The sequence below is a fragment of the Grampus griseus genome (genome assembly GCF_964374135.1).
Source record: "Grampus griseus genome assembly, chromosome: 13".
NCBI lineage: Eukaryota > Metazoa > Chordata > Mammalia > Artiodactyla > Delphinidae > Grampus > Grampus griseus.
In genome coordinates this window covers 32,000,169-32,016,514 of record NC_139007.1, presented here as the reverse complement: position 1 = coordinate 32,016,514, position 16,346 = coordinate 32,000,169, and the positions used below count along the sequence as shown (strand labels likewise).

The 16,346-nt window shown below is 35.9% G+C and overlaps 1 protein-coding gene across 1 annotated transcript in view; it reads left to right on the top strand.

Moving 5' to 3' along the window:
• Positions 1–16,346, top strand: part of ASCC3 (activating signal cointegrator 1 complex subunit 3) — a 333,359-nt gene that overhangs the window by 127,456 nt on the left and 189,557 nt on the right. Inside the window, exon 11 of the mRNA XM_082669278.1 lies at positions 10,307–10,471. Within this exon, the coding sequence (XP_082525404.1) occupies positions 10,307–10,471 (165 nt within the window). The remainder of the gene's footprint in view (positions 1–10,306; positions 10,472–16,346) is intronic.

Genomic DNA, 16,346 nt, shown 5'->3' with positions numbered 1-16,346 from the left:
ACGTCCCCTGCATCAACAGGCGGACTCCCAACCGCCGCGCCACCAGGGAAGCCCTTAAGCATAACTTTCTAAACCTAAATATCTATGTGGTAAAACACAAGTTGTGTAAATCCTGCTATTAAATGTAGAAGTATTTGTTCTACGTTTTTTTTTAAGATCTTTATTGGAGTATAATTGCTTTACTACTTTCTTATTAGGCAAGGATAGTTACCACCAATATTGTGGAGTTAATAATTACTATCTGCTAAAATATATAATCCATCAACAGTTCTTGAGTATGTACCATGCAGCAGACCACTTGAAGACATTGTAGATACAATAGCTGTCAAGAGACTCACTGCCCCTGCCTTGTCTGTGCCTGTGGTTTATTAAGGGAGACAGATATTTAAGCAAGCAATACAGTGTAATAGATGCTGACAGAGAAAATATGAGCACATATTTTCTATGTGTGAGATGCTGCAGAAGCCTATGAAAAGGAAATAGAGTATTGTGGTTTAAAAAAAGCCTTCTAAACATTTCAGCTTAGGAGCTGAGAATGTAGAGAAAAATATGGATATGTGGTTTTGTTTTAGTTTAATAATAATGGGATCATATTTATGTACATATGTGTATGTGTTTTTATAAAATGCATAATATTTTGCCTTTTCCCACTTAATATCAATGCATATAGATCTACATTATTGCCTTCTAAAGAACTTCATGCATGTCTGTCTGTCTGTATGTCTTTATTCTTGGGTAGAACTTTGGAAGTGAGATTGCTGGACCTAGGGTTTGTGCATTTACAGTTTTGATAGATTTTGCCAATTTGCCATCCAAAATGGATCCACTAGTTATACTTAATATCTCTATTAATGGGTGAGTTTATTCAAATTGATGATGTAAACCCAAACACTGAATACACAAATAGACTCTTACTACAAGGGAAAAATGTAAAGTTTCATAAAGTAAGATGTTAAACATCACTAAAAATCAAATAAATGCTAAATTAAAATACAAAGCTGTTTCTCCATGATAAATTAGTAAAGGTAATGAAAATGCCCCACACAGACAAAGCTACACTGTAATTTCAGCTCTCAGCCATTGCAGATAGTGTGGTAAAATCTTTTAGGTGACTGATTTGCTTAAAAGAAATCTATATAGTATAGTGAAAAAGTTTACTTAACTGAATAGAGAATGGATGGATATTGGAGTCCTGGGGTCCTGGAAATTTGACAGATTTAGCCAGTTCTTCTTAACTCAAGTTGCAATGTCAGAATTACTTGGGCAGCATTTTCCTACTACACACACCAGTATTCTTTTTTGGTAATAGACATCCTAACAGGTGTGAGGTGAAAGATCATTGTTGTTTTGATTTGCATTGCCTGATTATTAGTGATTTGAGCACCTTTTCAGGTATCAGGTGCGAGTTCATGGGAGCCTGCTGGTAGGTGCCGTGGATGCTGCCTGAAGCTGTGGGAGCCGCCCTGCCTTGGGCTGCTGGAGCTAGTAGGTGCTGGGAGTAAGCGGGGGGCCTGGGTTTGAGAGAGCCTGCAAGGGGACACCTAGGACCTTGGGGTTGGCCTGATGCTGGGAATGGCCAGCTCCGGGACTGAGGTGAAGTTGGGCTCTCGCTTTACTTTCGTTCTCCAATGGGGAAGGTATCTCTCTCTGTGCCGGGTTGCCTGGGCTTAGAGGAGGAGCGATGGGGCTAATGTGAATCTATCTTTCCTACCTTCTTACTGTGTCTTTTCTTATTTCTGTGCTTTACCTACATGCCGTAATCTCTCACCTGGGATCCTTCGCTCTTGCGAAGCAATCTTTGTGTGCAGATAGTCTTCAAATTAATGTTCCTAATTGGAGGGGATGAACACTAGAAATTCCCATACAGCCATTTTGCTGACATAACTCCCAGTTTTTCTTTTTCAGTTAGGTGTTAAGAAAGCTTAGAGCTGGGTTTTATACTTAATCATGGATATTATATTAGCTAATTCTTTGGGCATATTTTCTTTTCTCCTTATCACTTTTCTAAGCCTTGTTTTTATTGAATATGAGTTTCTGTTAAACCACTTCAGCACAAATAACAAATAATTGTTGTTTGCTCTTTTTCTGTGCTGCTGTAAGTTTGTTGGATTGTAGGAAGTGGAAGGGAATGGAGGAAAAAAATGCATAAAAATGTATAATTTCACTCGGTTCTGCATTGTAGTGGTTTTGGTGCTATATGTGTAGCTTATATGTGTAGTTGTGGGCAGATTCAGTGGCAGTTGCTTGAACAAGGTTAACTGCCCCCTCATAGGTGACCTTTGCATTTCATAACATTGTATGAGAGAGTTTAGACCACATTTCACTTCTTTGCTGTGTTTTCACCTTGAAGTATAAGCTTCTAAATTTCTTGCCTTTATCTTTGTGGGTTTTTTTTTTTTGCGGTATGCGGGCCTCTCACTGTTGTGGTCTCTCCTGTTGCGGAGCACAGGCTCCGGACGCGCAGGCTCAGTGGCCATGGCTCACGGGCCTAGCCGCTCCGTGGCATGTGGGATCTTCCCGGACCGGGGCACGAACCCCTGTCTCCTGCATCGGCAGGCAGACTCTCAACCACTGCGCCACCAGGGAAGTCCTATCTTTGTGTTCTTAACCATAGACAAATGCCTGAAGACATTGAGTTGAGTGAGTTAATCACAAACTTTTATTGAGAAGTTCTTTCGATACCCATAAATTCTGATTAAATAGTACACATGTCCTGCCTTTTTAAAAAAATAAAATAGGATCCAAATAATGGAAGTAGGTTAACAATAAAGACAACTCATTTCCTTAGTTTGCAGTCATTTTCAGCAGCTTATGTCCTGCCATAATTTCTTCATAAGATTTTAGAATCCTCCCTTCATCCATCTCTTCTTTCTGATAATAGACCCCAAACAAACTTTTGATTAATTGTTCTTGAATTAGTAAAATCTCTTAGTATTGAATGCCTCGAATTAGTTTGAAGAGATGAAACTGGTATTATCTTGGTATTATCATTTTTGTGAAGAGCTGCAGAATACATTTTTTTAGCTCATCACATGTGAGGTTTTAAGTTTGGTATTACAATGTGATATTTAAAAGTGTTTCATTTTAGTAAGAAATCGATCCTCAAACTGAGCTCTTCACATGCAGCAGGAAAGAGATGGTGACTATCAAATGTTCAAAGTCACAGGAGAGAGGATTTTTTCCCCCCACTTTTAAAGGGCACATATACCAGTTAGATTTGAAAAACAAAACTGCTTTATAATAAACCAAGGAAACCCATTCACTATGAGCCCTATCCCAATTGTACAGGATAGAATTTACAACAGGGCAGGTTTCTACCACAAATTAGTCATATTCAAGAACTATGTTTTATGAGTGAGCAGAATAGGAGTCATTGTTTAGTTGTATCAGACCCTTGCTCTATGAGACTTTAATGGAACGAAATCCTGGGGTATTATGGACAAGCAGTTAGAATGATGAAAGCAAGGTCTTTATGGCTTATACACACTGCAATATAAACAATTTTTGTGTTTTTCTCTATTATGTGTAATTACTTAAGTTTTAGGGTAACCAAGCATTGTATTCTTTGTACACTTATGTTGATGAGGCTAGAGTTCAGTGTATAATGTTCTGAGATTGTTGGAAAGTATTTTAAATCAACAAAAAGAACTGCAAAGATAATTCTACTACAGTTATAAACACAATTCTACCACAGTTATAAACAAAGTATTTTCTTAAATGTTCAATTTTGAATTATATACTACAAGAGCTTTTTCTCCCTTACCCCCAGCACTCCATGCTCTGTTCCTTCAAAAGTATTAGGTTTTCATATTGAATTATATACTTTTTTTCTTTATTTAGTAAATCTTTACCTTTGAACTTTTAACTAAAAGTAGTATCATACAGATTTTTTTCCCCTAACATCAAAATGCGAAGATACATGTCAGATTACAGTATCCTTTATGATTTTGCTTGACCGTATCTGTACTTTCAACAAGAATATGCATAAAATACACTTGTACTTGAAGATTTTCTGATTAACTTTTATATTTTCATTTTATAATTGAAAGCTGTGGTCCTTGACATTAAATAAGTATAGCTAGACACTTCAGAAGACTTTGTGCTTTACATGTGTGAGTGTGCACTCAAGCGTGTGAATTGGTGGGAGAGGAGGGAACATAAAAAAGGTAGAAAAGGAGTAGTTGGAACTAACTGATTTGTTGTAGTGTCCCAAGGGGCAGGTATAATCTGCAAGCTGTCAGGTTCTATTACCGGGGCTGTTGCCGTCAATCAGAGCTCACATTTGTATAGCAGAGGTTAGTATAACTGTAATTATATGTGTGTTTATGGAATTTAAACCATGTGACATTGTAGATTTTATCCTTAAATTAAAACATTCATATAATTTATAAGCTTTTTGGTTGAGTAAGTATGGGATTATGTATTTTAAAAAGGAAGACAGACTTCCTAAATCCTGCAAACTGTTGCGCAGTCTACATCTATAGCATTATAATGTGATTTGTAACAACTCTCGGCTGACTGTCTTCAACGCAGAAAATGTATTAAGCAAGTATTCTTAAATATTGTCCTTTAGCTTAGTTAATAGATCCCTAACATTTTCAACTAAATGTACAATATTTCATCAATTGTAAGACATTTAAAAACTTTATTTGGTAGTCTTTTTTTTTAACTTCTTAGTGACACATAAAATGAAGGTGTGGCTTAAAATTAATAGCTCTTGAGATTTGATGAATTATAGTAATATACTCTTGGATTTTAATGACTATATTTTGGTATTGTACCTTTATGGCTTTTAAAAATGTCATTTATGTAATGGGTTTAAACAATTAAAATTTTTTCCTATAGTCTGAATACCAAAAATTTCAAAATCAATTTTAAATATTATACAAGTAAGAAAGTCTACTTCCATTTTTTAAATTTCTTATATTCCGTTAACATTTTAAATCTAGTTTTAATTTATAGCCGTCTGCCTCAAAGAAGAATACTGCTGGAACAGTCAAAATGTTTTAAAAACAAATGTTTAAAATTCAGTAGGATATCAGTGTGACTTGTGTAACTTTAAATAGATATAACAGGATTTGTTAAACATAAAACAGATTGCTTTTAGACATCACAAACATTCTGTGTGTCTCAGTGTTCACTGCAGCTCTATTTACAATAGCCAGGACATGGAAGCAACCTAAGTGTCCATCGACAGATGAATGGATAAAGAAGATGTGGCACATATATACAATGGAATATTACTCAGCCATAAAGAGAGACGAAATTGAGTTATTTGTAGTGAGGTGGATGGACCTAGAGTCTGTCATACAGAATGAAGTAAGTCAGAAAGAGAAAAACAAATACTGTATGCTAACACATATATATGGAATCTAAAAAAAAAAAAAAAAGGTTCTGAAGAACCTAGGGGCAGGACAAGAATAAAGACGCAGATGTAGAAAATGGACTTGAGGACACGGGGAGGGGGAAGGGTAAGCTGGGACGAAGTGAGAGCGTGGCATGGACTTATATATACTACCAAATGTAAAATAGATAGCTAGTGGGAAGCAGCTGCATAGCACAGGGAGGTCAGCTCAGTGCTTTGTGACCACCTAGAGGGGTGGGATAGGGAGGGTGGGAGGGAGACGCAAGAGGGAGGAGATGTGGGGATATATGTATATGTATAGCTGATTCACTCTGTTATAAAGCAAAAACTAACCACCATTGTAAAGCAGTTATACTCCAATAAAGATGTTAAAAAAAAAATTCTCTGTGTCTTAGACTGGATATGTATTGCTGTTAGTAATATAATTTCAAGACTATGTTTTTCTGTATAATGAATTAATTTATTGGAATTAGAAGGTTTTATGGACTGGCCTATCTTTGAAAAATATGAATATGGAAAGACAAGAATAGATTTTTTTTAATAGACAGCAACAACAATAACATTAAGGAAATACGGGTATTATGATTTCTAAATTAGGTGTCTAATTTCTCTTCTTGGTTCAAAGACTTTCCATAGATATATTGAACTTTCTTATCTTTTTGCTTTTGGTACTTATAGAGGTCTCTGGTTGAGAAGAAGATTGATAAATGGGCAGGAAATTGGCCTAAATGTAGAAGTTGTATCTGTATTTAAAAAAAAAAAACCCAATCAGTAGGTTGAGGAACTTGGACTTCCATGTAAAAATTTCATATTTGGTACCTTCCTCAAGATGCTTGCAGCATACATAGAAAGATCACGCAAGAGATGATATGTGGTCCATGCATATTAGAAGCACAAAGAACAAATTTTGCTTATTTTTTCTTCTTAGCCTGGAATATCCTTCTTTCTTTCTTTGTCTGGCAAACTCTTATTCACCTTTTACCTGTTCAGTCCAGGTATCCTTTCTTGCCATTTAACTTTTGTTTTTAATTGTAAGTTATATGTAATTATAAGAGCATGTATGTGCATAGCTTACTGTTATTGAGTAAAATACACAGTCAGAATAGTACAGAAATTGTAAGTGAACAACTTGATAAAATTTTTGTAAAGTGAATACACTGATATAAGCACCACCCTGATCAAGAGAAAAATATTACCACACCTCGGAATCTCTCCTTATTCCTCTCCCATTTGCTGTGTCCTTCTTCCTTCCCAGAGGTGACTCCTATCCTGCTAACACCTTATGTTAGTTTCACCTGTTTTAAAACTTTACATATATGAAATTATATACTATGTAACTGGATTCTTTCATTAACAAGGTTTTCAGGTTTTTACCATGTTACTGCATATGGCAGTAGTTTACTCATTTTCATTGTTGTATAATTGTTTCATTGTATAACTATGTTATAAGTTATTTGTCCATATTATTGTTGATGGAAATTTGGCTTACTTCCAATTTTGAAGTATTATAAATAGTACAGCTATGAAAATTCTAATATACATCTTTAGTTTCAAATAGGTGTGTATTTCTGTTCAGTACATAATATACTAGGAATAGAATTGCTGGGTCACAAGGCTTGCATATGTTCAACTTTAGTAGGTAATACCAAGCAGCTTTTCAAAATGGTTGTGTGAGTTTGTATTTCCATGATTATTTCATGAGAGTTCTAGATGCTCTACATCCTCTCCAAACACATGGCATTTTATGTCTTTCATTTTAAATTTTCTGATAGTTGTGTAGTAAATAGTATTTCTCACTCTCTTCTTCTCCCACTCTACTAGTTTAATCTAGTAATTATATGGGGAAAAAAAGGTAAAATGTATATATATATATACTACCAAATGTAAAATCGATAGCTAGTGGGAAGCAGCCACATAGCACAGGGAGATCAGCTCGGTGCTTGATGACCACCTAGAGGGGTAGGATAGGGAGGGTGGGAGGGAGACGCAAGAGGGAAGAGATATGGGAACATATGTATATGTATAACTGATTCACTTTGTTATAAAGCAGAAACTAACACACCATTGTAAAGCAATTATACTCCAATAAAGATGTTAAAATAGTTTTTAAAAATTGTAAAACGCACAATTGAACATGTTCCTCTTGCACTCTTACAGGTATGTTGACAAGAGGCTTTGTGATCTCTTTAGTAATTCTTACCTTGAAATTCAAAGAATTTTATTTGGGACAAGTCTGTTAAAACTTAGATTCAAGCATGACATTCTTCTGTGAAACACCACCTTTCTGGTGTGTTTTGATAAAGGGTTGCTATAGTGTCCAATTAGTGGATTATGCAAATAATTATAAAAAATTCAGCTTAGGGCTTCCCTGGTGGTGCAGTGGTTGAGAGTCCACCTGCCGATGCAGGGGACACGGGTTCGTGACACCGGTCCAGGAAGATCCCACATGCCGCGGAGCGGCTTGGGCCCATGAGCCATGGCCGCTGAGCCTGCGTGTCTGGAGCCTGTGCTCCGCAATGGGAGAGGCCACAACAGTGAGATGCCTGTGTACCGCAAAAAAAAAAAAAAAAAATCAGCTTAAAAATTTTACTGTTTTTCTCCCCTAGGAGGAATATATTTCACTTAGAGAAAAAAAGTATTTTAGTAGTCATGAAACAATCACAGAAAACTAAACATTGTAAATTTACTGTTTACAGATGTAAGAAAAGTTTTTTGTTTTGTTTTTGTTTTGTTTTGTTTTTTGTTTTGTTTTTGTTTCCCCTTTGTTTTAAAAGGCAAAAGATAATAATATTAATGTTTGAGTTAATTACCAGAAGAGGTGGTTCTAGCAAGTCATAGGTCCTTTGGTTTTGCTGTCAAATGGAGCATTTTAAAATTGAATACACCAAATTGTTGGCACAGTAGTGGTGTATAGCATCTCAGCTCTGCCATTTTCCCAGTGGTCAGGCTAAAATTGGAACAGTTTGGAATAATGATTTTCATACTCCTGAGGGAATAAGTACATGTATTGAGAGAAATTTGAGTTGACAGTAAAAATATTGACAGTTAACCCATGCCCTAACACAAGAGCAGATGGAAATGTCTTGCATGAGTTCCAATTCATTAAGCAAATGTGACACTTTATTTTCTAGCCATTTTCGTTCAGGGGATTAGAGTAATGAAATGGTAATATAAATGAAGCCAATTTTCACTGTGCTGAAAGTAAGGTGTATAAAACAAAATGCTAAAATGGATTTTTAAGGTTTGGTAGTATAGTTTTCCGATATCTGAAAAATTTTACTTTACAATTTAATCATTACCACATTATTATCTTTGTAGTGTACTTTGTAGCTTTCTTAACATTTATTAATAGTAAGCTTATTTCATATTTTAATGTGACATGAATTTACAGTTTAAGAGAATTACTGTTTTTGAAATCACATGGGCATATTTTTTAGGACTTTGAGTGAAAGGGTTGTTAGTAAGTGATCCCTGGGTATATTTATAATGATATATCTTGGGTTATTTTAAATTTGTCATTTTTCAAAGTAGAAGTTCTGTTTAAGTAATTGGAATATAAAAGAGATGTTAATTAATGCATACTGAATGCTTCAACCCATTTTAGATCTTAAAATCCATTATACATCTGTTTATACTTGATTCCAAAGCATTTTTTTAAATGTAAAATTTGATGTGATCTCAACATTGCCATTTGGCTTTAGCAAATTAACTAAGTAGCTTTGGATTTGTAGTATTCCACACCTTAGATATGAATGCCTTAATCTATTTCATTATAGTTCACTAATTGTTACATTGAAGTACAACTGCTAAATTTTGTGGTTGATATAGTTCATTTCAAAATGATAGCAGTGATATCTCTAATAATGCAACAGGTTATATTGACAAACTTGGATTTTGTATTTGTTAAGAATTATACATCAATTGCAATCTAAAAAAATAAGATTATCATCATTCCCATAAGCGACTTCAAAAACAGACCTGAGATAACACAGCAAAAATGTTGAGAACAATCTGACCCCCTTAACCTCTTCACTCTTCAAAGCATAGTGGGTTTTGATTGTCATCAGTCTCTATAAGCTGATATACTGGATAAGAAAAGCTTTGCTTTTGATTTGTTACCTCATGTGTTCTTTGAGTTATATAAGGGCTTATTTCCTAGTTCACTATTACTGTAGTAGAAGGTTTATTAAACTTTTCTTTTTTTCTGCTATCGTATGCTTTTAGGGGACACAAACAATTCAATATTTAGAAAGCAAATAGACTTATAATCACAGCTCATGTCAAATGGTCTCTTCTAAGAACTTATATATAAGTACCCTGGGCTTACCTCCTGCTCTTAGTACCCTGGATCTCCGGTGACTCATTGTTTGTGTTGCTATTTTGTGCCAGTTATGCTGTAGTATATGTATTGTTTTTTAGTATAAACTTCTGCATATACTAGTTGATATTAAAGGGTAGTTTTTAAAAACTGTGTGTCAATAGTAAAGCTTCCTCCAAATTTGGAAAAGTATAAACAGGTAACCATTCCTAGAGTGGATCCTTGGTTTCCTTTTCATTTCCTTTTAGTGATTTATTCACTTATTTTTGTCCCTTTTCAAATAAAAGCCATTATCAGTACACACTTGTTTAGAAGATAGTGTCATTTGGTTTCTTACATTGTAAGACACGTTTTAAGCAAGCCTGTGTATTTTGTACACTTCACACTACAATTTACAGACAGACTACCTTTACTGAGTTTTAATGAGTAACTGCTTAATATCACAACTTAAAGAGAAGTGACTGTTGTCTACAGTGAGTCAGATATCATTCTGGGATATTTGTAACACTTTATTTGATCTGTGTATAGGTGGTTAATCATATTTCTTTTTGAATAACACAGTGGAAGTTTAAATAATATGTGACCTCTTTCCCCTTTTTAATTTATCTTTTCTTGTCTTATAGATGCTTGTGACCACACCAGAAAAATGGGATGTAGTGACAAGAAAGAGTGTTGGGGACGTAGCTCTTTCCCAAATTGTAAAGCTTCTTATTCTTGATGAAGTTCATTTACTTCATGAAGATAGAGGACCAGTATTAGAAAGCATAGTGGCACGTACTTTACGTCAGGTAAGGGGAAGTTATTTGTAAGCTTATTTTTTTTTTTTTTTTTTTGCGGTATGTGGGCCTCTCACTGCTGTGGCCTCTCCCATTGCGGAGCACAGGCTCCGGACACACAGGCTCAGCGGCCATGGCTCACGGGCCCAGCCGCTCTGCGGCATGCAGGATCCTCCCGGACCGGGACACGAACCTGCGTCCCCTGCATCGGCAGGCGGACTCTCAACCACTGTGCCACCAGGGAAGCCCTGTAAGCTTATTTTGAGGGATAAGTTTTTAAACTTAAATGTAACATTCAAAGAAATATTAGTATGTATTGTTCATGGGGATAAAGATAATTTTCGTAGGGAGAAACCTTCAGCTATTTCATTTTTATGGTAAAAGTACCCTATTTTTCTTCCTCCCAGGTCTTATGTTATTGAAGTCTCTTTAAATTAACCAAAATAAATACAGGAAAACTTCTATTCTAAACCTGTGTTTTAAAGCTAAATGTAACTTTGACTAAGCAGTATTAAAATATGGTAGAACATAGGAGAATATTAATTATTCATCCATTTCTCTCCATGCCTGACCTCTCCCCCCACTGAAAAAAATCTGGAAATGATTTATATTTTCCTTAATATACTAGGTAAAATGAAATATCTCCTAATGTGCGTAATCTTAATTGTTATTTTTAAAAAGGGACGTGTACTTGTTGTCTCTAGTTTTGGACCTTGTGGTAACTCATAAATTGTCCAAATCAAAATTGGTAAATTCATCAATGATCTGTGATTGTTTTCTGTCACCCCTCTTTCCATTAAGTGAAAAGATATCTTAAAGTACCCATGACTATTAAAATGATGTTTGTTGGTAGATTGTACATGTAAAGACAGTAGATGAACACTAGTTTTTTAACATAATCAAGAACTCTAATTCCTTGACTTCCCATCTCTTATTGTCTCTGATCCATATTCTCCTGGCTTTATTTTCGTTCTGAAATAGCCAAGACTACATGACCAGTTTTTTCTTTTGTCAATAGCCTTAACTTATTTATCCCCTGACTCCCTGGCAAAATTCCAATCATGAGTCAATTGAACAGTATGTTTCCCTCCAGTCAGATTGCTAAACACTAGCTGAGATCACACAGGGGTGGTGGAGACTAAGGTCACTACACATTCGTAGACTCTGAATTCACCTGAATCGTCGGGGATTTACCCCGTAACTTCGGAGCAGCTTTGCTTCTTTTTTCCAAGCTTCACCAGACTCCTCCCTCCTTCTCCCCACCCTGTTGTGCCTCATTCTTAGAAGACAATACTTTTTACTGAGTGGAAACACAGGCCTTCATGGCTGAACTCCCTCAGTTTGCATCCAGAAAAAACCTCCCCACCATCCAGCAAAAGCCTCAAACCCCTTCCCAAATCTATCCTCATCATTCCATCCCTCATCCTTTAGTTACAGGCCCCCTGTCCCCTTGTCTTCGACTCCATTCCTTTCACTCTGTAAGTTATCCCTTTTCTTTTTCCTGGGTCTTTAACTTCTCCTTGTCTGTGAGCACTGTGCCTTCAGCTTTAAAGAATTGCAAAGTCCCACCCATCTTTACCAAAACACCTCCCTCAAACTATCCTGCTCCAATAACTTCTGCTTAGTCAAGCTGTTTTTACCACTCAGCTTCTAGAAATATTAATCTATATTCAGTTTCCCTTTTGATTTCCAAACTACTGTGGTCTGGTTATTGCTCCAGCATAGGTCATAAAAAGTTTTTTTGTTTTTCGTTTTTTAACCAGGATATAACTCATTATTTCTTCAGAATTGAAACTCTTTTCTCTTGGACTCCATGATGCCACCCTGCCTTGATTTTCTTGATTTTTTTGGTCACCTACTTACCTGCTCTTTCTCAGGCTCCCTTGCTCTCTCCTTTTCTCACCCTTGAAATGTTTACATTCTCCACGATGTTGGTTTGCAAATTGGCTTTGTACACAGAGGGCAAGGAGAGAACTGAAAAAAGAGGCAGACCACTCCAGATTGGTAGGTGACAGTTTTAATAAGCAAGGGAACTTACTTTTGAGGCTTGTCTTGGGCAACTGCAAGATCAGTCGACCTCTACACCTGCCTTAACTGTATATAGAGGCCTTAACTGACTTCAGTCACATATACTGTCCAAATGGTCTCAACACCACATTGCTATCTCAAGGCTGCATCCTCGGGGAAGCTTCTAGCTCAGGGAAGGCAAGCGGAATGCATATTCCTAGGACAGCAAAGGGGGTGAAGATCCTCTAATTGACAAGGTCTAGCTTGCAGATTAATTGGCAGTCACATCCTCTCAGTGACCTTTTCCAACACAGGACTCTGGTCACTTGCCATCTTCTTTTTTTATTCTAAATATTTACCCTGGGAAAATAACACTTCTGTGCCTGTGTCACTTAAATCTCTGCATGTAGTCCAAATCTCCCCGCTGACTTCTATTCCTATCCAAACACAGTTGTATGTTTCTACTCTGATATCTCATAGACATCTCTTGCTTAAACACGTCAGAAACTCTGCCATCTTCCCTCCCTATTTATAAATGGCATGACAGTCCATTTGATTCTCAAGCCCAAATTGAGTGTGTGGGAGCCACACTCAATTGTTCCTTCTTCCTTAACACTCACCCTCACCCCAATGACTAGTTAGGTGTCAGTTCTTTATATTTCGTATCCTGAATAGCTCTCATCTAGAACTAGGTATGGGAATTTAATATGAAGGGAGTACAAAATTTGAGGAAGTTTATATTGCATTTTCAAATGTTTTAAAATAATGTACTTTCATCTGGTAAATCCAACATAAAATTCTAGATGATTTAATGATTTAGCTATACCAGACAAAACTCAGTGCATTAAAGAAAATATGAAAGAGCATTTAAAAAATAACCTTGAGGTGGAGAAGCTCTAAGCAAAATGCAAAACTCCAAAGGTTACAAAGGGAACATGTGGCGCATTTGGATATGTAACTATTAAAAACTTCTGACCAGTAAAGATACCTTCAAAAAGTCCAAATGTAAGTCAGAATAATAGAAATTATTTGTAGCACATAAAATAAAGCTTAAATGTCCTTTATAATTAAAAGGTTATTGTAAACTAGTAAGAAATATGTTTTTTTAAAAATTTGGAAAAAGCACTTTACAGTAGAAATAAAAATTCTGAAAATCATAGAAAAGATGCCTAAAAGGAATCCAAATCAACATGAGACATTTCTCTTACATAGATTGGCAAAAGTGAAAAAAGAATGTAATTTGAAAATGCTCACTAAACTGTGTTTTTACTTCTAGAAGTCTAACCTATGGAAATAATAGCACAGACACATAGATATAGTAACACCAGTATTCACTGACGCTTTCTTGTTAGCGCAAAATATGTTGGAAACAACCCAACTGTCCAACAAAAGAAGAAATAGTTTAATAAATTCCATTAATTCATAAAATAAAATGCCACTTTGCAGTCTTTAAAAAGAACGAGGTAGAGCTATATGAACCGGGTTTAAAAGATATCCATGTTATATTCTCAGTGAAAAGACACAATATACAGCACAATCCCATTTGTGTAAAGAAAAAAAATGCAATATATTTATATTCTCATTCACTCATTTAGTGAACATTTATTAGCTACCTGCTATGTGCTGGCTACACAGTTCTAGGTGCAGTGGTTATAGTTACCAAATAAAGTTCTTGCTTACAGTTAGATTTTTAAGGTGGGGTAGAGCAGGGTGCATAGATGTGGAAGCATATGCAACACGCTGTAAAATTGGATTTATAGTAGGGATGGGATTAGAGGACTCTTTAGGACATGTTCACTTTTTACTATATAAAAATATGTGCATGCACATGCACAGATGCACATACATAAAACACAAAGCATTGAAATATTCAAAGTAGACACACAAAAATCAGAGGTTTTAGCTAATACCCAACTTAAGAATAATGTCAATAATACATGTAGTTGTGAGACAGAGGTGAGGCATGGAGAAGTCTGCCACTGCCATCACTGTTCTCCTTTCTCGCCACGGTGGATCTGCTCTGGCGCAGATTTTGCTTGTGAGGTCTCGAAAAGAAGCATGCAGGACATCATTTACACAAAAGAGACCTATTTTGATCATGAGTTTTTTTTTTTTTTTGCGGTACGCGGGCCTCTCACTGTTGTGGCCTCTCCCGTTACGGAGCACAGGCTCCGGATGCACAGGCTCAGCGGCCATGGCTCACGGGCCTAGCCGCTCCGCAGCATGTGGGATCTTCCCGGATCGGGGCACGAACCTGTGTCCCCTGCATTGGCAGGCGGATTCTCAACCACTGCACCACCAGGGAAGCCCTGTCATGAGATTTTTTAAAAAAATTTTTAACAGCTTTATCGAGGTAGAATTGATATACAAAACAGTGCATATGATTAGTGTATTAGGTAAAGTGAGATTAGTGGTTAACAGAAGGTACTATTTCCCAAGGTGATACTTTCCAATCACGAAATGTTTTGATTTGATACCTTGATACGTACATAGCTTAGTGATCTTTTCAGGGAGCCAGGCCACGTAAGTCCATGCATTCCTGGTTTGTTTGCATTGAGCCACCTAGAGAGCATGTCCATCAGCTAAAAGCATTACAAAGATAAAGCTTTCCTGCAACTATAGAACATTAGAGGTCAAGTAAATACCATTAGTACATTTGCCAGGAGGTCTGTCATTAGCATGTTTACAAGGGGATTTGACCAGGGCATCTTTCTTTCTTGAGGATTCCCAGTTGAGAGAGAAAATAGATTGCAGGCCTGCTGCTGATGCTTTCTGTACATATGTACACAGACACACACATTATGTACCATATGTACTTTGAAGCATTCGTTATAAATATTTTGTAAATTATGAATATATAATAGTATAATTTTCTATATATAGTTTATAAACTGTGAAGTAAAATATATAAAAATTATATATTATAGGTTTATTACATATGTAGTATAATTATAAACATATCATATGTTAACATATGATATAGGAATATATAATACATTGTATGTAACATGGATATATAATATGTAAATATACATTAATTCATCCTGCACATTGGCTTCTTCATAATATAGCCAAATTCCAATTGTATAGTTTATCACTTACTGTGCTTATAAACCTTTGATGACTTGCTGTTTGTTATCTTAAGAAAAATGTTTAAATACTTTAACTGGACGTTAAACACTACTGAAGCCCTGACCTATTTGTCCAATTTTAACTTCTTCATCATATTCCTTACCTGATGTAGGTTCCAGCCACACAAAACCATTTATTCCTTCCCCACTTTTTTTCCAATGCCATTGGCCCTCTTTCAGAGGTAAAACTAATCTTACTTACGTCAGAGTGTATTGTTAGTTATGAGATGAAGGGTTGTAAATGCAAAATTATATATTATTGCTCCACACGTCCATCTGTTGAAAACTTACTATTCTTTTGAGTTTGCCAAATATCACTTCTTCTATGAAGTGTTTCCTAGTTTACCACTCAGAAAGAATTACACCTTTTCTGTGTTCCCTCTGTACTCCCTTTCTTTGCACATTTTTAGCACTCATCACAGTCTTCCTTATAATTTCACAACTTAACTATAGGTAATTCTGTCTTTATCTGTGTCTCTCACTAGATTTTAATCTCCTTAACAGAATGATCTATATGATTCTTCTCATATTTCCAGTGTATTAGTGCAGTGCTCATAAATATTTTTAGAAAAAACGAAGTTCCTTTTTGTTTGTTCCTTGTGATTACCAGACATTCCCAGTAGATGGCAGTGCTTTACATGGCACGTCAACAATTTGTAACTAACATAGATACACCATAGGTAGCTATTCTAATGCAGTGTAGATTCTGTTCAGGTTCTGAAGTTGCATGGTGGTATTAGGGACTAAAT